This window comes from Mesoplodon densirostris, chromosome 19, assembly GCF_025265405.1.
Source record: "Mesoplodon densirostris isolate mMesDen1 chromosome 19, mMesDen1 primary haplotype, whole genome shotgun sequence".
Lineage (NCBI taxonomy): Eukaryota > Metazoa > Chordata > Mammalia > Artiodactyla > Ziphiidae > Mesoplodon > Mesoplodon densirostris.
The window spans coordinates 5,284,221-5,310,625 of NC_082679.1; the positions used below are offsets into that span (position 1 = coordinate 5,284,221).

A 26,405-nucleotide genomic window follows, 5' to 3' on the forward strand; every position below is an offset into this window, starting at 1 on the left:
TATTGATGATATTTCCATCATTATTCATAAGAGAATTTAGTCTCAGATTATCTTGTAGTGTCTTTGTCTGACTTTGGTCTTTGAGTAATTCTGACCTGAGAGAGAGTTTCGAACTGTTTCATTTACTTCAGTTTTGGGGGGATGGATTTAAGGAAGGTTGGTCTTAATTGTTTTTAAATGTTGCATAGAATTCTGCAGTGAAGTTATCTGGCTTTCCTGTGTTGAATGGTTTTTGGTTAGTGATTTATCTCCTTACAGATGATAGGTTTGTTTAGATTTTTAATTTCATCATGATTCTGTCTTGGCAGGTTGTGTTTCTCCAAGAATTTATCCATTTCTTCTAGGTTATCTAAAATTAGGCATAGAACTGTGTTAGTATTTTCTTCTAGTTGTTTTGATTTCTGTAGAATCAGTTTCAGTCTGTTGTAATGTACCCTCTTTGATTTCTGATTTAATAATTTTGGTCTTATCTCTTTTTTTGATATTCAGTGTCAGTAAGAGTTTGTCAATTTTGTTATTATCAGGAAACCAACTTGTAGTGTTGTTATTTTCTGTAGTTTTTATTCTGTATTTCATTTATGTCTAATCTAATTCTTTTTCCTAACCTTCTGATACCTTAGGCGTATATACTTCTAAGATCTTTCCCTTTTGTTCTCTTTTTTTAAAAGAAATATACATGGTAAACCAGTACCTCTTTTGTGTACTTATTGTATTTTCTCTTTCCCTGCTTTTTTGAAATTTAATTAAATTATAACATGGTGTAAATTTAAAATGTCCCGTGTGATGATTTGATATATATTTATATTGCAAAGTGGTTACCTCAATAGTTTTCTGAACACATCGTCCACTCATTAATTATAGTATTTTTTGTGTTGTGAGGACATTTAAGGTCTACTGTCTCGAAGACTTTGAATTATATACCACAGTATTGATAACTATAATCACCATACTGTACATTTGATTCCTATAATTCAGTTACAACTGGAAATTTATTCTTTTGACAAATATCTCCTCCCTCTGCGAACCCCCAATACCTACTCTGTTTCTATTAGTTTGACTCTTTTTTTTCTTTTTAATAATGTGTTCCACTGATAAGTGAGAACATTCAATATTAGTCTTTATTGCTGAATAATTTGCTGAGCAAATATTCACAGTGTCCAACCGAGTTGGTACAGATCACCTGATTTCCTCCTTTTTCATGAGTAAATATTGTTACGTTGTATATCTACCAGATTTGTTTTTTCTCTATTGTCTGTTGGACACTTAGATTGTTTTCAAGCCTTGGCTATTGTAAATAGTTCTGTAATGAACGTGGGAGTGCAGGTATCTTTTTAAGACAATGATTTCGTAGTGCAATTGGTGCATTATATGGTATATATATATATATATATATTTTTTTTTTTTTTTTTTTTTTTTTTGCGGTACGTGGGCCTCTCACTGTTGTGGCCTCTCCCGTTGCGGAGCACAGGCTCCGGACGCACAGGCTCAGCGGCCATGGCTCACGGGCCTAGCCGCTCTGCGGCATGTGGGATCTTCCCAGACCGGGGCACGAACCCGTGTCCCCTGCATCGGCAGGCGGATTCTCAACCACTGCGCCACCAGGGAAGCCCGGTATATATTTTTAAAAATATATTTTGAGGAACCTTAAAGTGTTTTCCAAAGTGGCTGCACCAATTCACATTCTCCAATATAGTTGTTAGAGTTCCATTTCTTCCCCATTCTCAACAACACTTGGCATCTCTTGTCTTTTTAATGACAGCTATTCTGACAGGCATGAGGTAATACCTCATTGTGATTTTGTTTTAAATTTCCTCTTGAGCACACATATGGGAATTGGGAGGCTTCCTACAGTTCAATCTCAATGATATATAAGAAAGAGCTGGGGAGTCGAAGGCCAGGAAATTGTCATAGTCTTTCCTACACTTTTCGGTTTAGCGTTTTGGGGGCAGGCAATTTCTTGGGTCCTCCAGCTTCTTTACTGGTTTGTAGAGTTTTCCCAAAGTCTTTTTTGTTTATTGTTTTTAACTTGTGTTCCTCTTGTGTTAATGAGTGCCTGTGGTTTATTGTTCTGTTATCCTCCTAACATCGTTCCTCATTGTTTTTTTTCTCCTTGCAGAGCTTGTGTTAAGAAATGCATTGGTATGATTTTTGATAATTAGAGAGGCCAGCTAAAGGAACTCTGTCGTGTTTAATAACATGGAGTGTTAGCATAAACTTTTGTTATACCAAAGTCAATACATTTCTTTTTTTAAAGTGTCTTATTAATATTTTAGTAACATTTTTCTTTTTGTTCATGTTCTTAACTAATGTGATCATATCCTTAAAATGCTCAGACTTTGGCAAACACCTTCTGCTAGCCTTGTTTCCCCATATGAGCTCTGCTCACCCAGCCAGGATCTTCATTCTGAAATCATGGTCTCCCTACTTTATGGTACTGTGGGTACAGTTACTTAGGTCTGCATGTGTATGCACAGAATAAACTCATCTACCTGCTTTAGTTTGCCTTTTCCTGGTTTTTCGTTCTGGTTTCTGCTCAGCAAATGCTTGCCCAATCACCTAGAATATTATGTATGTTTTTATTGAATATATGCATGGAAATGGAGCTTATGGAATGTTCAGTGGGATACATGACATAGTAAATAGTGTAATAGATGTAAACCTGTTCTCTCTCTACAACATCACAATCTCTTTGTTTTAAAATCTCATAGTGTAAATCTCATAGTTAAAAATTGGACAGTAGTATGCTTCTTGGTGAACCAGCTCTTCTTTTCTATTAAGGTCAGTATTTTAGTTGCCCTCTTATAGTTATATTCACACAGATGTGCAGTCACAAGCTGTGCTCCCACATATGCGTATACCCTGCCTGCCACTCAGGCCCTTTCTCAGTCCTTATCTTTCCTTACATGGTATCTTGATGTGGATGGAAACACTCATTCCTAGCATATTTAAGTTGTTCTCTGGAACTTCCCAGTTTCCACAGGACATCTTCACCCATCCCTCCATCTTCCACATGTAAAAATACCCTGTCTTCATTCATTGAATAACTTTTTCGTGACAGGACCTAAATAAGTAAGTGCAGCCATGATGACTCAGAATCCATTTCCAGGAGGGTTGGCTGAATAACATTATTACTTACACAGCTCACTTCTTATCGCATCTTTCTTGAAGTTTTCTTTCTAAACTCCTGATTTTTTGGTAACATTTTGTAATGTACACTGTTTGGGTAGGTGGTCATGATTAAGAGTATGTTTTCTCAGACTGTAGGTCCAGGTTCAAATCCTGGTTGTCTCACTAGTTTCTTCGTCAATTGGGGTCATGTACATAAACCTGTGAGTCTGTTTCCCTTAATTGAAAAATTGTGATAATTTTCCTCAAGCCTTTTAAAAGAATTTAGTATTGTTAGATGGCTTAGAATAGTGCATATTTTATGGTAAAGGCTCAAAAGTTACTATTGTATAAAAATATATATTAATATTCTTTAATGTTTATTATGACATCCTTTGTTTGCATTATATCTTGTATGCTTTTCTGTTGTACTTTATTCTCAACAACATTGTTTCTGACCCTATTAATAAAGTTGCAAATTGCTCACTCTTTATTACATGTGATTTGGAGCCAATGAACTGGATATTTAAGTGCACTGCATAGGTAGTGAATTGCAATATTCATTCATTGTTACTGTAACTGCAGAAAATTTCATTTATAAATATTTTAGTTTGATTTGCATATCATGGCCTTTCAGAATATTTTATACTTCTTTAGGGGTGCATTGTTTTCTAGAAGGTATTTAGAAAAAAATTTTTTTTAATTTTTTATCAGATTCTTCACTTTCTTTATGCTATATTTGTCTCCCAATTCTTAACTTCAACTTATTTAAGTAATTCATTAGATAAGCCAGTTTTTGTTTATTTAGTTTTACAATATATTGTGTGTTCTTTATCATTTGCTTATTTATAGTATGTAGGCAGAATATATGTACAGTATAATATTCTTTTCTCAGTTTAAAAAAATATATTTATTTATTTTTGGCTGTGTTGGGTCTTCATTGCTGCACATGGGCTTTCTCTAGTTGCGGCGAGCAGGGGCTACTCTTCGTTGCGGTGTGTGGGCTTCTCATTGCGGTGGCTTCTCTTGTTGCAGAGCTTGGACTCTAGGCATGCAGGCTTCAGAAGTTGTGGCTCGTGGGCTCTAGAGTGCAGGCTCAATAGTTGTGGCGCACGGGCTTAGTTGCTCTGCGGCATGTGGGATCTTCCCGGACCAGGGCTTGAACCCGTGTCCCCTGCATTGGCAGGCAGATTCTTAACCACTGTGCCACCAGGGAAGTCCCAAACTGCATATTTTTAAAGTGAAGAGAAAATTGATGAATTTAATCAAGCTGGCAAGAGTATTAACTATAGTTCCTCATTTTCACCACTTCAAGGAGTTTCTTTTAGTGTCCAAACCAGCATTTCTAATATATAGTGGAGTGATTTTAAGCATGCTTCAATAATGACACAAGGCCAGAAAGCACACAGGGAAAGACCTTTCAAATGTAATAAGTGCGGGAAAACCTTTCTTCAGATATCATCAGACCATCCATACAGTAGAGAAATCACATAAATGTGATGTTTATGGAAAAGCCTTTATTCGAAAACCATACCTTACAACTCATCAGAGAATCCATACTGGAGAGAAACCATACAGATGTAATGAGTGTTGGAAAACCTTTTCTTGTGTCTCTCACCGCACAGAACATCAGAGAATCCATACAGGTGCAAAACCATATCAATGTGATGTATGTGGGAAATGCTTTCATCGAAGTTCATACCTTTCATGTCATCAGAGAATTCATACAGCAGAGAAACCTTACAAATGTAATGAGTGTGGAAAAACCTTTAGTTAAAGCTCACTTCTCAGGATTCATCAGATAATCCATACAAAAGAGACATTACAGAAATGGGACGTATGTGTAAGGTCTTCAGTACAAATTAACAACTTGTAGTTCATAAGAGAATTCATACTGGAGAGAAACCTTACAAATGTAATGAGTGTGGGAAAACCTTTCTTTGGCACTCATATCTCAGCGGTCCTGCAATAATCCATACAGGAGACAGTCTATATAAATGTGATGTATGTGGCAATGTGTTCCCTCAGAATTCAAATCTGGTAAGACATCGGAGAATTCATACTGGAGAGAAACCTTACAAATGTAATGAGTGTGGGAAAACCTTTCTTTGGTGCTCATATCTCAGGGGTCATGCGATAATCCATACAGGAGACAGTCTATATAAATGTGATGTATGTGGCAATGTGTTCTGTCAGAATTCAAATCTGGTAAGACATCGGAGAATTCATACTGGAGAGAAACCTTAACCAATGTAATGAGTGTGGCAAGTTCTTTTGTGAAAAAGCACACCTTACAAGTCATCAGAGAATTCATTCTTGAGAGACAGCCTACAAATGTAATGAATGTGGCAAGGTCTTTAGTCAAAATGCAATCCTTGCAAGTCATCAGAAAATTCATACTGGAGAGAGACCTTATGAGTGTTAAAAACTGAAAAGACCTTACTCACATCTGGATGATTACTATACATGAGGTAATAAATACAGAAGGGAAACCATATTAATGTGATATGTGTGGGAAGGTGTTCGTTCACAATTAACACTTTAAATTCATGGGAGATTCATAGTGGGAGAAAACTTGCACAGTTATGAGTGTGGTAAAGCCTCACTTACCAGATTATCCATACTGGACAGAAATCGTAGAAATGTAATGAATGTCTCAACGTTTTTAGTTGGAATTCATACCACAGCTGAAACATTATCCAGGCCTCACAGTGCACTAGACTTCAGAATATAAAATTTGGAGGGAATCCACACCAAGCAATATATGTGGTAAGGCTTGTACCTGAAGATCAAAAATGTGGAACATAGAGGATTCATGTTGGAGAACAAGCTGTCAGATGTAATTAATGCTGTACATTTTTTCATCAAGTATCTACACCTTTGGTGTAATGAGAGAATTCATACATGTATACTGTCCATATAAACACTGTTAAGAAACATTGCATCCTCAGGGGTCACCAAAGAACTCATATTTGGGAGAATCCTTACAAATGTAATGAATTTGGTGAACTTTGTGATCAATACTTACAAGAGACCACACATCAGGGAATGCATACTAGGAATAAATATGTCTTTAGTTCTCTGAGATAGTAAATACTGCAGAATCATTACCAGTCACAACACGTTAAAAACTTAGGACATGATGTTTATATGAGAGGTCGAAGGAGATACGTTCATACAGTTATCTTCATTGTGTGAATAGTCAATTATTGAGTTTTCTTGATAAGGGTACATTACTTCTAATGCCTTTCAACCTGAAATTTGAAATCTGTTGATCTTATGCCTTCACTATAGGCCTTTCACAGTCATTTCTGGAAAGGAGTCAGTAAGATGAAGGGGCCCACTTCATTCGGTGTGGTTCCTTCACTTCCATGTTGCCTGGAAAAACAAGGACCCTGAATTACCAAATTGAATAGTGTGTGAATTAGCGTCAGGGAGCGGCAGAGAATAATGTAAAACCAGGACATGACTCATACTCACTACGTTCAGGGTGCCCTTCCATAGATGGACCCCAGTGGGTTATAGGACAGAATGCTTTACCCACTGACCTTGAACAGAGCAGGCAGGACATTAAGGGACTGGGCTTTTCATGGCAGGAGAGTGACAGGTTAACAGGGACTGATTATCAGGTAGATGTGATGTGGAGGAAAAGATGGTCACTTTCTCCATGGGGTGGCAATAGCAATTGTATAGATCTGTGTTTCAAGGAAAATTAGTCCTATGTTTGGAAGATGAAGACAGCAGTATTCTTAGAGGAACCTTGAATCCGAATAACGTGTGTGAGTGTATTATTCACATGGAACTACTGCCGTTACAGTTTGCTACTGTTGTATTCCAAATGTACCATAGGTCTCCTGTTTGAAGTAATAACATTTAATCGATTTTGTCATAACGCTGGATGAATCCTGTTTCTTCCACTAAGACAATTTTAACCTTGTCTTGGTACTTTGTAACAGAAGCTAAAAATGCACCATTCGGCTGTCAGGGTTGACCGAATCTGTAACAACTTCTTTCCAGTAAGGAACCAAACAACATGAAATTTGGGGATTATAGACTCATAATTTGCACTTGAGTTATTCCCTCCAGACTGTATCCAGAATATTCAGATGCCTATCATGCAAACAGCATAGCAGTTCATTTCAGACTCGGACTTCGATTAGTGTGAAAAATTTGAACACAGTAAAATCTGATTTGTTTCATTGAATGACTCATGAATTGCACAATATTTCAGCTAGTAAACAAAGAGGTGCTAAAAGGTACTGTACAAATTGAAAGCTTTTCACAGCCAGCAACTTGGTGGGATAAGAAAGTTATTAGTAAAAGAAGAGCTTCTTTCGTGCTTCCCTGGTGGCGCAGTGGTTGGGAGTCCGCCTACTGATGCAGGGGACATGGGTTCGTGCTCCGGTCTGGGAGGATCCCATGTGCCGCATAGTGGCTGGGCCCGTGAGCCATGGCCGCTGGGCCTGCGCATCTGGAGCCTGTGCTCAGCAACGGGAGAGGCCCGTGTACCGCCAAAAAAAAAAAAAAAAAAAAAAAATCATTATGTCATGGATGTTTTATAGCATCTTCTCTGTTCCCCTGAGAATAGTGTCAGGGTTCTTTTATGTCACGCAGATCAGAGTTAAAACCATATATATATTTAATATCAGATTAAATGCTACACAGATAAAACATCAACAACCACCGTCAGTGAGCATTACATTAAGTTATGTTAGTAGCAGTCAGGGACTAGAGTGGCTTTTAGGACCTGAAGATTATCTCCAAAACTCAGCTCCTTTCTCAGGAATTATTACTTGTAAGTTTGTGTCTGTGCCCCTGGAAAAGTTATTAACCTAGAGAAATCCCTGTTTGAGATGTGAGCATTACTCCTTTTCCCCATACAGACTGCCTCTTAGTCTGAAACAGCAAAATACTCAACTGATTCCTTCCTGCTGCCGGACTGTAGGCGCCGTGTGGTGTATGAATGTTGGTGAGTGAGAGATCCAGCCGGTCCCTGAGATATGTTTGTGATTCTGAAATTCCCTCTCCTAGTACTGCAACATCGATTCCACTGTTGTACAATGATAGTGCAGACTTGGTGAGCTTAGAATGTTTCTGAAAAACCTTGTTCCCAGTTTCCAGTTCCCACAGATAATTACAGGTTCCTAATAAACATCACCAGAGTGTAGTAGCTCTTTTACCATGACCTCTGATGGCAGACGTGGAGGAATCGGAAAATGCGGAGTGCCGATGTTGAAAATAGTTTCCTTTTCCTACTTTTTCTCTATATCTGCTTCAGGGAACTGTTCTTTGTTCTTTTTGCCCATTTACTTTTTTTTTTTTTTTTTTTTTTTTGGATTGTGCTGTACTGCGTGGCTTGCAGGATCTCCCCTACCAGGGCTGAACCTGGGCTATGGCAGTGAAAGCCCAGAATCCTAACCACTAGGTCACCAGGGAACGCCCCTCTTTTTGCCCGTTTTCTAATTAGATTTTTTTTTTACTGTCATGGATTTAGAATTCCTTGTATATTGTACATATATTCCCCTTGGCAGATATGTGGTATGCAAAATATTCAACATTATTTTATAGTTTTTCTTTTTGTCCTCTTAACATGGTTTTTCATGGATCAAACCTTTTTAAATTTAGTTGTAGTCCAGTAAATCCTGTTTTGTTTTGTTTTTTTGCGGTACACGGGCCTCTCACTGCTGTGGTCTCTCCCGTTGCGGAGCACAGGCTCAGTGGCCATGGCTCACGGGCCCAGCCGCTCCACGGCATATGGGATCTTCCCGGACCGGGGCACGAACCTGTGTCCCCTGCATCGGCAGGCGGACTCTCAACCACTGTGCCACCAGGGAAGCCCCAGTAAATCCATTTTTAAAAAAATGGGTCACGCTCTTTTGTGATGTCTAGGAACCCTACCCGAGTTTGAGATACTGAAGATTTTATTCTGCAATGTTTTTCCTAAATCTCTTATAAAACTTTTATAATTTTACATTAGTTTAACTTTGATCTAATATTTGTATAGGTATGAAGTTTAAATGGAGGTTTTTTTCCCCTGCTAGGATGATTTTCTTGATAAGCACTAGCGTTTGAAAATCCTCCCTTCATTGAATTGCCTTGTTACCTTAGTCAAAAATCAGTTGGGGGCTTCCCTGGTGGCACAGTGGTTAAGAATCCGCCTGCCAATGCAGGGGACATGGGTTCGAGCCCTGGTCCGGGAAGATCCCACATGCTGTAGAACAACTAAGCCCGTGTGCCCCAACTACTGAGCCTGCGCCCTAGAGCCCATGAGCCACAATTACTGAAGCCCGAGTGCCCCAAGCCTGTGCCCCGCGATGGGAGGGGCCACCGCAGTAAGACGCCCCGCACCCCAAAGAAGAATAGCCCCTGCTCGCTGCAACTAGAGAAAGCCCGTGGGCAGCAAGAAGACCCAACGCAGCCAAAGGTAAACAAATTTATTAAAAAAAAAAAAAAAAAGATGTCACCAATGGTGCTGTCAACTCCGTTTACTCACGTACTAATTCTTGTTTATCGGAATCATGTAGGTGGTAGTTCACCTAAAAGGGTGGGATTTCTTTGTGTCTTTGCAGTCCGTTAGTGATGTCTGTGATCCCCATCATACGCTGGTTGGTTATAGAGTATTCAATAATAAAGCTGTTTGCTTTCCATTCTGCCTATGTGGAGGAAATTTCTGGGTCAGGAGATTCCGGTTTTGTTTGTAATTCTATTTCCCCAACGCTGTTGATGTGGAACAAAGATTGTTTTTTGGATTACTTCTTGGATAATTGAGCTCGATTATTGTTTGCCACTTTAGATTCACTACATTCTCAACAGGTCCTCAGACATTACCTGAAGACATTCCAGCGGGTAGGTCTGCACTGGAAGCGTTTTAATGTAATACCCAGTTCATCCTCATGTGTGTTCTGTCTACATGCGCATGTGAAGAGAACACGCGCAGTTCTCTTTCCCAGGTCACAGGAAATGCAAGACCCTTCATCACTTCGATAAAGAGCAGCTTACTTCTCATCAGCTTATTTCTTTGATGATGTGATAAACTTCACATGCCTTAGTCCTCCAGTCTCAAACCCCAGGTGTTGTCCGTGAGTCTGTGGACCTGAGCAGAGTGTTGCATTTGGCCTCCGGCTTGAATGAGGAATAGAAACGGAAAAGCTATTCTTTAGGGTGTGAGTATGAAATAGCCCCTACTATTCAGGGAGAGTTTTGTAACTGTCGTCCCGAGTTCATAAGTCACGTCCAGTTCTTATTTCCTTAAACTGCTTAAATTAATCCTTACAAGGAAATGTTCCTGGATCCAACCACCGCCCCACATCAATGCACCCTGCACACCCCTCCAGCCTGACCCCTGGACCCACCCCTACCTCACTCCATATAAGGGACAAACTTGCCCCCCGACCCTTGGGAGAGAGCAAGGGATCCTTTTACTTGTTGCTGCATGAGTCCCAATAAAGGCTTGCCTGAATTTCTTGTCTGGACTCTTAGCAATTTCTATTGATAAAAGAGCCCCAAAATCCTGATCCGTAACAAGAACAGCAGCAGAGTAGAGGGGAAGAAAAACAGAGACAAAATAGAAAAAGGGAGAAAGATAAAGAGAATGAAATGGAAACGCACAGTAGTGCAGGTAGTGTTGGGGAAACTGGATCCAGATGGATGGTGAATTGTGTCGATATGGATGATTAAGTTGTGATATGCTGATTTGTGGCTTTAGAATATAGTAAATGTAAAATTTGTTTGCTTAGGTTTACAGATGAGGATGACAATTGCAAAACTGTTTATAAGATTTGTGCATTTAGTAATTGTTTGTATCAGAAGATAACTTCATTGTTTGTTTATTTATTTATTTATTTATTTATTTATTTATTTATTTATTTATTTATTTATTTATGGCTGCGTTGGGTCTTCGTTGCTGCTCGCGGGCTTTCTCTAGTTGCGGTGAGCAGGCTTCTCATTGCGGTGGCTTCTCTTGTTGTGGAGCACGGGCTCTAGGCACGCGGGCTTCAGTAGTTGTGGCACGCAGGCTCAGTAGTTGTGGCTCCAGGCTCTAGAGCACAGGCTCAGTAGTTGTGGCGAATGGGCTTAGTTGTTCTGCGGCATGTGGGATCTTCCCGTACCAGGGCTGGAACCCGTGTGCCCTGCATTGGCAGGCGGATTCTTAACCACTGCACCACCAGGGAAGTCCCTAACTTCATTTTCATGTGGTGTATCACACTGACTGATGTGCAGGTATTGAAAAATTCTTGCATCCCTGGGTTAAATCCCACTTGATCATGGTGTATGATCCTTTTAAGGTATTGTTGGATTCGGTTTGCTAGTATTTTGTGGAGGATTTTTGCGTCTATGTTCATCAGTGATATTGGCTTGTAATTTTCTTCTTTTTGGTGGCATCTTTGTCTGGTTTTGGTATCAGGGTGATGGTGGCCTCATAGAATGAGTTTGGGAGTGTTCCTTCCTCTGCAATTTTTTGGAATAGTTTCAGAAGGATAGGTGTTAACTCTTCTCTAAGTGTTTGATAGAATTTGCCTGTGAAGCCATCGGGTCCTGGACTTTTGTTTGTTGGAAGTTTTAAAATCACAGTTTCAATTTCAGTACTTGTGATTGGTGTCTTCATATTTACGATTTCTTCCTGGTTCAGACTGGGAAGATTGTACCTTTCTAGGAATTTGTCCATTGGCATATAGTTGCCTGTAGTAGTCTCTTAATGATCTTTTGTATTTCTGAGATTATTTCTGATAATCTCTGTATTTTTAGAGATTATCATAGTAAGTGAAGTAAGTCAGAGAAAGACATATATCATTTGACTTATCATTTGTCATATCATATGACAAATATATCACTTTTATGTGGAATCTAAAAAAATGATACAAATGAACTTATTTACAAGACAGAAACAAACTCACAGACTTAGAAAACAAATTTACGGTTACCAAAGGGAAAAGGTCGGGTGTGGAGGGATATATTAGGAGTTTGGGATTAACATATATACACTGATATATATAAAATAATTGGGGACTTCCCTGGTGGCGCAGTGCTTAAGAATCCGCCTGACAATGCAGGGGACACAGGTTGGAGCCCTGGTCCGGGAAGATCCCACATGCCGCGGAGCAACTAAGCCCGTGTGCCACAACTACTGAGCTGCGCTCTAGAGCCCGCGAGCCACAACTACTGAAGCCTGCGCACCTAGAGCCCGTGCTCTGCAACAAGAGAAGCCGCCGCAGTGAGAAGCCCGCGCACCGCAACGAAGAGTAGCCCCCACGCGCGGCAGCTAGAGAAAGCCCGCGCACAGCAACGAAGACCCAGTGCAGCCAAAAAAAAAAAAAAATATATATATATATATATATATATATATATATATAAAATAATCAACAAGGACCTACTATATAGCACAGGGAACTTCTACTCAGCATTCTCTAATAACCTATATGGGAAAAGAATCTGAAGTAGAATGGATATATGTATATATATAACTGAATCACTTTGGTGTACACCTGAAAGTAACACAACATGGTAAATCAACTATACTCCAATATAAGGTAAACATTATATTAAAAAAAAAAGAAGGTAACATCGTTTTGTGATTGCTGTTCATCCAGGGAGGAGTGACTTCACTCAGACATTTGTGGATCACTCCCTTCCCTTGTCCTGGCTTGGGGTGGAGGAGAAGTTGGGCAAGAAATGACTGTCACCACCTGGTGGCTCTTTAAATGAATATTAAAAGTGTTGTTTTTTTGTACAGGCTTTACTTTTTCTACCTCATTTGTTTATATTTAATTATTTAGAGCTTGAAATAAGTCAGTATATTCAATGTCTACTTTTCTATAAATAATTATTAACTTCTGAAATAAACTCTGGTGCCTTCTATAATCTACTCATGTTATTGTTTTCTAAACATGTTATATTCTCAAGTATTTAAAACTTTGACACCAGAATTTTTAGATTAAAAATAATTCACAAGTTATTTCCCTTTAAATTTTTTTTGAGGTTTATTCAGTGTCTGTGTGTTTCTTCCTCTATCTTATCTCTTGGAAAAGTTCTTTGGTAAATAGTAAATAATTGTCTATTTTGATGTGTACTCGGCAAAGGTGTCAATGATTTTTTTTTCTGTTTTTTTCTTTGCGGTACGCGGACCTCTCACTGCTGTGGCCTCTCCCATTGCAGAGCACAGGCTCTGGACGCGCAGGCTCAGCGGCCATGGCTCAGGGGCCCAGCCGCTCCGCGGCATGTGGGATCCTCCCGGACCAGGGCACAAACCCATGTCCCCTGCATCGGCAGGCGGACTCTCAACCACTGTGCCACCAGGGAAGCCCCAGTGATGTTTTATATTAACATTCAAAATCAAGTTTAGCCAGTTAGCCTTATATTTTGTTTTCTTCCTTTTTCTGTGATATGTTAAAATGGCTGTGAGATGATAGGAAGATTTTTCCCTCGTGTCCCTCTTAATTGTTCTGTACAAATGATGAAGGACGGACTAGACTGACTTGGAAGCTTCCAACAGAGCCTCTTTATTCATGATGAAGAAGTTTGCTGAGAGGTTATTTCTAAGCTGACCCCTTACAATGTTTTCTGCACCAACAGCTATGCTTTTGCAGTGGCCACGCTGCACAGCTTTCAGGATCTCCGTTCCTTGACCAGGGATTGAACCCGAGCCAGGGCAGTGAAAGCCCAGAATCCTAACCACTAGGCCAACTGGAAACTCCCTGTATTTGTTATTTTAATGTGATTTTTCTGGAAAAGAAGAATTAAATGGTTGGTACCAGTGTGATCCGACCTTGAAAGAGAAGTTTCCATTGCTCAGACTCATGATAGAGGGTGTTTTAAATAGGATGAGCACTAAGGACAAACTCCGCCCACTTAACCCTTCGAGTGACCTTTTTAGGATTCATTGACACCTGATTGTGTTCACTCAACTCAGACTTGCTCATAACTGCCTCAGAGAGCCCACTCGTAACACGGAGGTGATCAGCTCCACCAGACGTTCTTCATTTGAGCAACAGAGACCCTTGAAATGACTGGCCCAGTTGGGCGTGAGTTTGTGTGTGGCAGTGTCGGGTTGAATTTAGAGTTTTAATTTTAACTTATTTTATTTTATTTATTTATTTATGGCTGTGTTGGGTCTTCGTTGCTGTGCGCGGGCTTTCTCTCATTGTGGTGAGCGGGGACTACTCTTAATTGCAGTGCACGGGCTTCTCGTTGCGGTGGCTTCTCTTGTTGTGGAGCACAGGCTCTAGGCGCATGGGCTTCAGTAGTTGTGGCATGCGGGCTCAGTAGTTGTGGCACACAGGCTTAGTTGCTCGGCAGCATGTGGGATCTTCCCGGACCAGGGCTCGAACCTGTGTCTCCTGCATTGTCAGGCGGATTCTTAACCACTGCGCCACCAGGGAAGCCCCTAATTTTAATTTTCAGTTCTGACACTCAGACCTCCACTGGCTACCGTTTGTCCGCTGGACAAAATCCTGACTCCTCACTGTGGCTACACAGCCCTGTGTCATCCTCAGGGCCCTGCCAGGGTCTCCAGCCTCATCTTGGGAGCTTAACCTTTTCTCATGGTTCACCCTGTCCCGGTCACATTCACCTTTTCTTTGTCCCCAAACAACAGAACCTTCTCTGTCTCAGACCTCAGTTCCTTTCTTACCTTCTCCCTTGAAGTCACCATGGCTCAGGCCTTTTGTCCCCCTTCAGGTCTAGGCTCAGGGAGGTCTCCCCACCTGCTCCTGACAATCTCTTGTCACACTAATGGTTTTATTGTCCTTACATCAATCACCCTCATGAGAAATGCCCTTCTCCATTGATTATTTGGAGTCTTTCCCATTTTCGCTTCACTGAAGAGCACAAGTTTTCCTCTTCTTCTGAGGATGGCTGCAACATCTCACTCTGGGGATGTGTTTAGAAGCTAGGACTGTGGGATGGGCTGAGTAATCTCCCCTAAGGAGAAACCAGGTGAACAGGGTCGGTGATGAGGATGGTTCCCATATTTGTTCTGGACATTTCGACTTTAATAGATCTTTACCCCATGTGGCTACTTAATTACTCAAAAGCAAAAAGATGTACGGAGCTGTAAAAAGCCCTACAAATCTGATGTCCTCATGCAGTGTCCTGAGATGTCCCCGTGTTTAGTCTCCCGTGTCAATGCTCCCCTGTAGCCCCCAGGTATTCCAGTCTCTGCACATCCAGTGACCAGTCGCCACCTTTTACAGGAGCTTTGCCTTCAAGCATTTCATCTGCTCAGAGTCCAGGATAGTGATTTCACTGTGCTAAGGTGGGGGGCATAAATCCAGAACCTAAGGGGAATGAAGGAAGTCCCTGTCAAAGAGCTAGGGTTAATTAATCTTTTAATTACCTGTGAGTTGGGAGAACAGGAGACAAGAGACCTGGGGACCCTCTCTCTTTGAGACTTCCTCACTGAATTCAAATGCCTTTGTAACTGAAGTCCATAACGTCCCCAGTTGCTGGTAAATTTTCCCAGGAGGGTCAACTTCTTGACCTTCATACTGAACGCCCAGCGTCCTTTGGTTTCTTGTGAATATTCCTGTTGCGATGCCTTTGCAGACAGATACTTGTGCCTTTTAGCCCTCTTTGCCCGTGTTTGCATGAGGAGAGGTAGAAAAATGGGGAAATTGAACGGGGCCCTGTAGGGTTCTATCCCAGGCTGGATATGGCAGCAAGGGCGAGCATCAAGAGGAGCCCCGTGAATGGTGTGTTCAGCTGTCCCTTTGGTCTCAAGGGGTTTGTGGCAAGGGATGTGTCAGTTCTGGCTGGAGCACCTGGAATTGGGTTTATAGGTAGTTGTGGGTGCATTGCATGGTTTGAGGTGCCGTAGTGTCTTAGCTCAGGTTCCCTGGGACCTAGCTGCTGAGAGTGAGGTTTCCATGCATTGGTTTATTTGGGTATTTCATGGTTATACCTGGGGACGAATGAAGGCAGTGGATTTAGGCAGAGAAAAACATTTTTCTCCAGTGTTGTGAGAAGTATGGCCTGAGCTGAGCCCACAGGGATCTTTGGGTGCATGAGGATGGGTGCCTTGTCCTCAGGCTATTCATTTAGAGGGCGCCCTACAGCCTCCACACCACAGGTGACTTCTGTTGGGTCTTCTGGGTGGTGTAGAATCATTGTGCAATTGTTAGAGTAATACAGGGAAAATTTCAGTGATCGTGTTGTGAGTTATCTTTGGTATTTTTTAGTATTTTGGGTCCCAAATGAAGAAAGTTTTAGGTGCACTGTGAAAGATACAAAAGAGAATTTGGGGGATTCCCTGGTGGCGCAGTGGTTGAGAGTCCGCCTGCCGATGCAGGGGACACGGGTTCATGCCCCGGCCTGGGAAGATCCCACATGCCGCGGAGCGGCTGGGCCCGTGAGCCATGGCCGCTGAGCCTGCGCGTCCGGAGCCTGTGCTCCGCAACGGGAGAGGCCACAACAGTGAGAGGCCTGCGTACAGCAAAAGAAAAAAAAAAAAAAGAGAGAGAATTTGGAGTGTTTCTGTGGGAGATTTGGGAACATCACTGGGGCATGTGCACCATTGAAACATCTTTTTTTTTTTTTTGCGGTACGCGGGCCTCTCACTGTTGTGGCCTCTCCCGTTGCGGAGCACAGGCTCCGGAGGCGCAGGCTCAGCGGCCATGGCTCACGGGCCCAGCCGCTCCGCGGCATATGGGATCCTCCCAGACCGGGGCACGAACCCATGTCCCCTGCATCGGCAGGCGGACTCTCAACCACTGCGCCACCAGGGAAGCCCTGCAGAAGCTCTTTATCGGAGGTTTGAGCTTTGAAACAACTGATGAGTGTCTGAGGAGGCATTCTGAGCAGCGGGGAGCGCTCACAGACTGTGTGGCAATGAGGGATCCAAACACTAAGCGCTGCAGAGGCTTCGGGGTTGTCACATAGGCCACTGTGGAGGAGGTGGATGCGGCCATGAAGGCAAGGCCACACAGGGTGGATGGAAGAGTGGTGGAACCAAAGAGGCCCGTCTCAAGATTCTCAAAGACCTGGTGCCCACTTAACTGTGAAAAAGATTTGTGTTGGTGGCATTAAAGAAGACACTGAAGAACATGATCTAAGAGATTATTTTGAACAGTCTGGGAAAACTGAAGTGACTGAAACCGTGACTGACCAAGGCAGTGGCCAAAAGAGAGGCTTTGCTTTCATAACCTTTGATGACCGTGACTCTGTAGACAGGACTGTCAGTCAGAAATGCCACCCTGTGAACGGCCACAGCTGTGAAGTAAGGAAAGCCCTCTCTAAGCGGGAGATGGCTAGTGCTTCATCCAGCCAAAGAGGTCGAAGTGGTTCTGGAAACTTGGGTGGTGGTCGTGGAGGGGGTTTTGGTGGGGATGCCAGCTTTGGTCGTGGAGGAGACTTCAGTGGCCGAGGCGGCTTTGGTGGCAGCCGCGGTGGCGGGGGATATGGTGGCCGTGGAAACGGCTATCACGGGTTTGGTAACGATGATGGAAGCCATTTTGGAGGTGGTGGAAGCTACAGTGATGCTGGCAGTTACAACAACCAATCTGCAGATTTTGGACCCATGAAAGGAGGAAACTTTGGAGGCAGAAGTGCTGGCCCCTGTGGTGGTGGAGACCAATACTTTGCCAAACCCCGAAACCAAGGTGGCTATGGTGGTTCCAGCAGCAGCAGGAGCTATGGCAGTGGCAGAAGGTTTTATCCACTGCTGGGAAACAAAGCTTAGCAGGAGAGGAGAGCCAGAGAAGTGACGGGGAAGCTCCAGGTCACGACAGATTTGTGAACTCAGCCAAGCACAGTGGTGGCAGGGCCTAGCTGCTACAAAGAAGACATGTTTTAGACAGTACTCGTGTGTGGGGAAAAAAAACTCGAGGACTGTATTTGTGACTAATTGTGTAACAGGTTATTTTAGTTTCTGTCCTGTGGAAAGTGTAAAGCAGTCCAACAAAGGGTTTTTTTTTTTTTTTTTTTTTTTTGCGGTAGGCAGGCCTCTCACTGTTGTGGCCTCTCCCGTTGCGGAGCACAGGCTCCAGACGCACAGGCTCAGCAGCCATGGCTCACGGGCCCAGCCACTCCGCGGCATGTGGGATCTTCCCGGACCAGGGCACGAACCCGTGTCCCCTGCATCGGCAGGCGGACTCTCAGCCACTGCGCCACCAGGGAAGCCCCAACAAAGGGTTTTAATGTAGATTTTTTTTTTTTGCACTCATGCTGTTGATTGCTCAATGTAATCGTTTGATCATGACGCTGAATAAATGTGTTTGTTTTTTTTTAAATGTGCTGTGTAGTTAGTCTACTCTGAAGCCATTTTGGTAAACTACCCCAACAGTGTGACGTTAGAATTCCTTCAGGGTGATGCCAGGTTCCATTCAAAGTTTATTTACAACCTGCTTTGGTGGAGAAGCTGTTGTCTTCAGAAACCTTGATGTAGTTGAACTGACAGTTACTGTTGTGACCTAGAGTTCACCGTTAGAAGGGTCACCCAAGCAAAGTCATGGAGTTTTTTGGTTATATGATTGTTGGCACATCCTGTGCAATATATCTAAATAGAATTATGGTACCAGATAAAGTTATAGATGGGAATGAAGCTTGTGTATCATCCATTATCATGTGTAATCAACAAATGATTTAATACACTCTTAAAAAGAAATTCACCCTTTTAATGGTTATATGATCAATTGTTATCTATAGTTTTACAGTGGCTGTTGAATGACTCTATAGCTATTTTGTGAAAAAGCAGGGAAGAATGATGAAATCCTTTATGCGCAAGGATTGGTAGTATTATCAGGGAAAATACGAAAAGGCAGGGAATGAGAGTGAGGATATGTTGCTCCAAACCTTAACTTCTCTGGCTGAGCTAGCCCCATTTTCACGGGGCTCATGAAAATCCCTGGAAAGGCGACAGAGCTCTTTCCCGCAAGGTCTTAAAAGTAACCCGAAGACTGCTGTCAGACCTCCACAGATGGGAACTCAACACAGAGGAACCTGCCCACCCAGGACTGAAAAACAGACTTTCCTCAAACGCCTTGAACTGCAAGAAGTTTCAGATAACCTGCTAGCGTTTGTGTGGACACTTTTTCAGGATGGGTGGAAGCATAACCCACAGACAGAAGTTCTCTGAAGTGGTTAAAGCCCTTCTAAGGGATATTATCCCCTGATTTGGAAGAAGGCATTAAAACTGCATTCATCCTGGAGACCACAATCAACAGGAAAAACCAAGAAAATGAATCATACATTAAAAAGGAACGTCGCTAAAACATGGCAAGAGACACTGAACTTGGGATGAGGCCTTGCCAGTTGCTCTGCTATGAATCAGTGGCTCCCAGAAGCAGGCTTAAATTAAGCCCCTTTAGAATACTGTATGGCAGGCCACTGCAGGTGTGTGCCCAGGCAGGAGAATCTATAAATGCTAAAGACCTAGTGGTGGCCAGTCACATTAAAACTTTGGGCGCTGTTTATTCGTGAGTTTACCTCCAACAGGTCTGCCCGTCCAACCGAAGTAGATGGGAATTCCATCTCCATTGCCCATTGGAGAAGGGGCAACCAATTTGTTTAATTGTGTCCAAAGAAATAGCACCAGAATTTAGTATATGTATTGAACTGGAACCAAAACCCCAAGTTCAGTTACGAATTAGACAAGAAACTGCTAAGAGGTTTCATCAGGTTTAAATAGTTGTAGATAAAAAGGACTAACTAAAGATTCTAAGGAATATTCCTCACCTCTGTTCAGCAGAAGGGTCTTCATTCCTTTTCCCACAAGATTGTGGGATGGAAATTGACAGTGGGGAATTGTAATAGGGAAGAACACTTTGTATTCTATTACAAGTTCCTCACTGAAGGGATGTTGCCTAGAAGCTTACATTATACATAATGGCCCATCTGTGGGAACCCTGCCTCCCAGGTCATGAGCCTTAAGCTAAAATACCTTTGTTTAGCTCACAGGAAACCTCCTGACCAGGCCCACCTGTGAATGACTGCAGGGAGGAAGAAATTGACACATCTCCCTCTGGAGGCTGATGGGAACCAGGAAGTGTTTGACTTTACTGCTTCCCCTTTTAGTATAAAAGGAGCCTGAATTCTAACTCAGGCAAGATGGCTCTTTGGGGGCATGAGCCTGCCGTCTTCTTGGTTTGCTGGCTTTCTGAATAAAGTCGTTACTCCTTGTCCCAACGACTCATCTTTTGATCATTGGCCTGTCATGTGGCGAGCAGTAGGGGCTTAGACTCAGTAACAAAAGAACAATGTAATTTATATCAGTTTTTAAAAATGTACTGCTCTTTTTAAAGCAATGGTTAGTAAAAATGTTTTTAATTTAAAAATTTTAAAAAAAGAAAAAATTTTTAAAAGAGAGTAATCATTACTGACAGAAGTTATCACATACCTTAGTCCTCCAGTCTCAGACCCTGGGTTTTTTTTTGTTTGTTTGTTTTTTGTTTTTTGCGGTATGCGGGCCTTTCACTGATGCGGCCTCTCCCGTTGAGGAGCACAGCCTCCGGACGCGCAGGCTCAGTGGCCATGGCTCACGGGCCCAGCTGCTCCGCGGCATGTGGGATCTTCCCAGACCGGGGCACGAACCCATGTCCCCTGCATCGGCAGTCGGACTCTCAACCACTGCGCCACCAGGGAAGCCCAGACCCTGGGTTTTGTCCCTGAGTCTCTGGAACTGAGCAGTGTTGAGTTGGCCTCCTGGCTGAATAAGGAACAGAAAGGACAAGGACAAGTTGTTCTGCAGGGTGTCAGTATGAAATGGCCCATTCTTCCCAGGGAGAGTTTTGCATTTATTTATTTATTTTTGGCTGCGTTGGGTCTTCCTTGCTGCGCGCAGGCTTTCTCTAGTTGCGGCGAGTGGGAGCTGCTCTTTATTGTGGTGCGCAGGCTTCTCATTGTGGTGGCTTCTCTTGCTGCAGAGCACAGGCTCTAGGAGTGTGGGCTTCAGTAGTTGTGGCATGCAGGCTTCAGTAGTTGTGGCACATAGGCTGTAGGAGCACGGGCTTCAGTAGTTGTGGCATGTGGGCTTCAGTAGTTGCAGCCTGTGGGCTCTAGAGCACAGGCTCAGTAGTTGTGGCGCATGGGCTTAGTTGCTCCGTGGCATGTGGTATCTTCCTGGACCAGGGCTCGAACCCGTGTCCCCTGCATTGGCAGGCGGATTCTTAACCACTGCGCCAGCAGGGAAGTCCCAGAGTTTTGTATTTTTTATTCTAGTTTGTAATACAGAGACAAGTCAAGCTCTTGTTTTCTTAAACTGCTTAAATCAATACTAATTGCAGGAAATGTTCCACATCCAATGACTGCCCCACAGCTACCACTTGGAGACCCACATTCCCAACCACTGAATTGCTTGAGCCTCAGGAGCAGGACTTGTGAGCAACATGCTGGCAAAAACTATTTTTTATTAAAATCATTTTCTACTTGTTAGGAGGAAACATCCTAGTTTCCAACGTAACTGGTCCCCAAAGCTGTAAGCTTTTACCTGAAAACTGTAACAGCCGGTAACTTAAGGGGTTTCAAAGTACTGGGAAGCACCATTCCCTGACTGCCCCCTAGCCCCTGTCCCGCCTTTCGGGCTCTGGAGCTCAGAACTGGACTCTCCTCGCCCCGCCCCTCACCTTCAGCGCTCCGCCCAAGTCCCGCCTAGAAGCCTCGCCTCTGAAGTACGCGCCGCGTGCGCAGTTTCTTACGGAAGCGGAAGCGGAGACCTGAGAGTGAAGGTCGCACAGCGGAGCTTAAGTTTTTCCTTCTAGTGTTAAGTCTGTGCTGCGCGGTCCCCCTTACTCCATCTTTAGGGTCTCCGAGGTTCTGCGGGCGTAATAGCCCAGCGCCCGCCGTCCGCCCCAAGTAAATCCAGAAGTCACCGTTACAGGTCGAGTATTAATTTCCTTTGGGTTTGAAATCGCTGTGAGGTTGGTCCTTGCCCTTTGCTTTTCGGCCTTCCGTCCACTGAGACACCGCCTTTCGCGACATTTTCCTGCTTACAGTCCTTTATTACTTCCGCCTGCGCCTTGTAAAGTCCCCTTCTGCGAGGTGGATTCGCGCGCCCCCAGCTTCGCTGTCTCTCCCACCTCAGAGGGCAGCGCCGGCCGCCGCGCTCCCAGACAGGCCGCGTCCTGTCCCCGGTCCCGGGATTCTGCAGAGCCCGCCCCTCTCCTGCGACCCCCTCCCTCCCCGCCCCCCTGTCCTCGCGTCTCCTCAGGCCGGTCCTTGTGATCCGCAAGCCTCCTCTTCCTAGTCAGCTCTTCCGCTCACCCTGTGTAGGGGGAGGTGACCTGGGCCGACCGTGTGACACCCAGTATTCCGTCACAAGTTCATCTCACTGGAAATTGTTCTCAAAGGGATAGTAAAATGAAACAGATTTAGCTCTTAAAGTAGCGGGTGGATAAAATAGAGAAGTGAATAAAGGAGTGTGATCTCCTGGGATTGGAGAGCAACATGGGGACACGGGCCCTGCGTCAGCTGTAGCAGGAGGGACAGTGGTGAGAGCACTTCACAGAGAGTGGGGGGAGAGGATAAAAGAGTTAGAAGTAAGGCCTGCGGAGCGTCGTGGTCCTGGGAGAGACACGGAGGACAGGTGTTGACTAGAAGAGCAGAGGAAGACACAGCAGGAAGGAAGCATAGCCGTGTGGGGTGCCACAGAGCGGGAGTGTAACCGGAGTAGAAGGAATGTCACCTGGAGGGCAGAGAGGGGGCAGAGATGGAGGAAGAAAGAGGCAGAAATACATGGAGGTTTAGGAGAGTCAGAAAAGGTGGGCGTAAAGAGCCACAGGAGGGGGAACGAGTTGCAGAGTGGTGGGGCAGGACAGGTGTGATAAAGTAAATAGGAGGGCAGGAACCGCAGGAGAGCGGAGGGGAGCAAAGAGGGGAACAGGGAGACGGATAAAGAATGAAATAGAAACACGTAGTAGTCGGGTAGAGGGGGAAGCTGGATACAGATGGGGGTGAGTTCTTTGCACATGGATGATTAAGTTGTGATATATATTTTCGTTTTATTTATTTATTTTTTTGCGGGACGCGGGCCTCTCACTGTTGTGGCCTCTCCCGTTGCGGAGCACAGGCTCCGGACGCACAGGCTCAGCGGCCATGGCTCACGGGCCCAGCCGCTCCGCGGCATGTGGGATCTTCCCGGACCGGGGCACGAACCCGTGTCCCCTGCATCGGCAGGCGGACTCTCAACCACTGCGCCACCAGGGAAGCCCTAAGTTGTGATATTTTAATTTGTTGCTTTAGAATGTAAAACATTTAAAGTTTATTTGCTTATGTTATCCACCTCTGGCTAGATATCCAAGGGAAATGAAATCATTACAGCGAGGGAAATATTTGCACTGCAATGAACATTACTGTATTATTCACAACAGCCAAGATGTAGAAAGAACTAAAATGTCTGACGAATGGATATAGAAAATTTATTTCAGCTGTAAATTATGACATTATTATGACAGAAAAAGATATTATATGTGGAAAGTAGAAATGTCTTACTCATAGGGCCGTAGAGTATAAAGGGTATTAGGAGGGGTTGGATGGTGGGGTAAATGGGGAGATGTTGGTCGGAGGTTACAAACGTTCAGTTGTAAAATGAAAAAGTACCACATGTATATCTAATGTACAGCATGCAGACTCTATTTAATCACACTGTGTTTCTATATACTTGGAGTTTGCTCTGAGCGTAGCACTCAAGTGTTCTCACTACACAGAAATAAAATGGTAATTGTAAGTTGTTGGAAATGTAAACTACTTTTTTGTGATAATTATTACACAGTGAATATACATCTATCAAATAATCACATTGTATGCCTCACATGTACATGGTTGTTACTCATCAATTCTACCTCAGTTAAACTGGGAAAGAAAAAGAAAGTGAGGGGTGTGCTGGCCTTGCCACTGCTGAGTGCTGCTCAATCCAGGCTTCATATTAGATCGATGAGGCATTTTGCACATACATGTTTTGTACCCTCTAATGAGGGATTCTTCTTCAGATCGTCGGTGTGAGGCCAAAGCTCAATAATATTTAAACTGCCCCCAATTAATTCTAATTTGGATCCATCACTGAGTATAGTGACTCTGAGTCCCCCATTCCCGAGGGCTGAGATCTGGGCTGAGGGTGAGGACTCTGCGTGGGGATGGATGAGGGCTGGTCTGTGACCTGCAGGGGATCGTCGGGTCCAGCTGAGGTGCCCGCTGCTGCTGGGTATGTGAGGGCCTCACCAGGAGGGGAGCGAGATCTAAAGAAAGGGTGGGAAAACTCACATGTTGGTCTTTTATGAGTTACTGTCCTGAGCCCCTCCTGGGACAGTGGGCAGCAGAGGACTGTCTGTTCCACATGCTGACCGCTTCCCTGTGTGTGTGGTGGTGACTCAGGAAGGGGGTGTGTCGATTCTAAGCATTAAACAACCTGTTTTCAACTTTCAAGGTCAACCTCTAAAGACTCAAAGTTGTCTGAGGAAGAAACTCAGAAGCGGAGGGAGAGGAAAGAACTGGAGTCAGGAATGACTCTTTCTCAGGTAAAGTCTTTTTCTCAGCTGATTCTTCTGTCTGTCCTTCCTGAAATGCCCTTCTTTGGACTCGCTAATCTCTGACTCTGAAGTAGCCTGCCTGACACCTGTACATTCACACTCACCCGGGTCCTTCCCTCAGGGCCTGTCACCTCCACTTAGATCCCGTCTCCCCATGACCCGGTGACCTGGAACTTGTGAAGAGGCTCCGCTGGGTGTAGTCCTGGGCAGGGCTTCACACCCACAGATTCAGGCAGAGTGTCAGTGCTATTGGGTGGGAGGGGTTGTTTAGGGCCCCATCTGGATGGACTGTCTGCTCTCTGTAAACCAGGATAAAGAAACTGCACATGAACGTCAGTTATTAGGTGCACAATATCTGGTAAAATCTGGGAGTAGACCAACAAGGGGAAATTTGTTCTGACTTTTTCTAAGGCAATTGAAGCTAAATGAGTGAGTCACTGACTCAGAATCTTAATGATTCGGAACGGAATGAAAAATTCAGAACTAGACATCAGTGATAGAGGGTGTTTTATTCCATCATCTGTTTCAAACTATGAAATCAGTCTAAATGTCTGAGAGGTGGAAATTCTTTAAATCACTTTCATCACCTTCATTCTTCAGATTTTGTGTTTTCACTGTGCTGGTTTTGTTCTTTGGCACAGAGAAATTTTTACGTTTGATGAAGGTAAGGTTTCCTCTTCATTGTTTATCACATAGGTATCCAGTTTCCCAGCACCATTTGTTTTGTTTTGCTATAAATTTATTTTATTTATTTATTTATTTATTTATTTTTGGTTGCGTTGGGTCTTCATTGCTGCATTCAGGCTTCTCACTAGTTGTGGCGAGCGGAGGCTACTCTTTGTTGCGGTGCGCGGGCTTCTGTTGTTGTGGAGCATGGGCTCTAGGCATGTGGCACGCCAGCTCAGTAGTTGTGGCTCGTGGGCTCTAGAGCACAGGCTCAGTAGTTGTGGCACATGGGCTTAGTTGCTCTGCAGCATGTGGGATCTTCCTGGACCAGGGCTCAAACTCATGTCCCCTGCATTGGCAGGCAGGTTCTTAACCACTGCGCCACCAGGGAAGCCCTCCCAGCACCATTTGTTAATGGCAGCTGTCTTTTTTCCACTGTGTAGTCTTAGCATCCTTAGTATCAGTAGATTTTAAATATATACAAAGGATCATTTCTGAGCATTCTCTTCTGTTCCATTGGTTTATATATATATGTGTTTATGCCAGTACCACACCATCTTGATTACTTTATAATATGTTTTGAAAATTAAAGAGTGGCCTCCCATCTTTCTTATTCAAGAGTGTTTTGGCAGTTTGCGGTCCCTTGAGTCTCTATGATGTCTGGCCTGTGTTTTTTCTATTTCTGCAAAAATTGCCATTGTAATTTTGATAATGGTTGCATTAAATATGTAGAACAGTTTGGGTAGTTTGTTTGGACATTTCAAGAGTTTTGAGACTTCCAGTCCATGAGTATAGATTTATTTGTATCTTTGGATTTCTTTTTTTTTTTTTTAGTCTGAGGCAACTATTTTCTCTTTTATTCTTTAACAGACATGTTCAACATTATGGGCAACATTCTTAAAACCTTAAGCTTCACAGACTTTCAGACATTCAAATACTATGGTCTCCTTTTCTTTGATGTGAAGGATTATTCAGCTAGAAAAATAAAAGCATGGTAGACAATACATTTTCACCAAATTCAAAGTAGTACAAAAATTAAGACTACAAAACTACACTTTGTACCTAATGTGTCATTAAAAATAGAAGACAGTATTTTCTTCAGCAAATAAAACAGCATATTGGTATGCTGTTAATGCATAAACCTTTTAATGTATACTGTCATTCACAAATTATTTACAACTTCCA

General features: G+C 43.3%; 2 protein-coding genes and 1 pseudogene across 2 annotated transcripts in view; all 3 read left to right on the forward strand.

Annotated features, from left to right (window-relative positions):
• LOC132480792 (zinc finger protein 160-like) overlaps positions 1-26,405 on the forward strand; it is a 138,481-nt gene that overhangs the window by 42,024 nt on the left and 70,052 nt on the right. The window lies entirely within an intron of this gene.
• Positions 1,774-5,530, forward strand: LOC132480510 (zinc finger protein 83-like). Its single transcript, XM_060084762.1, is given in 4 exon segments — positions 1,774-1,778; positions 4,561-4,814; positions 4,982-5,349; positions 5,351-5,530. Coding segments are annotated over 4 exon segments (807 nt in total).
• On the forward strand, positions 15,752-22,254 carry LOC132480511 (heterogeneous nuclear ribonucleoprotein A1-like 3; annotated as a pseudogene).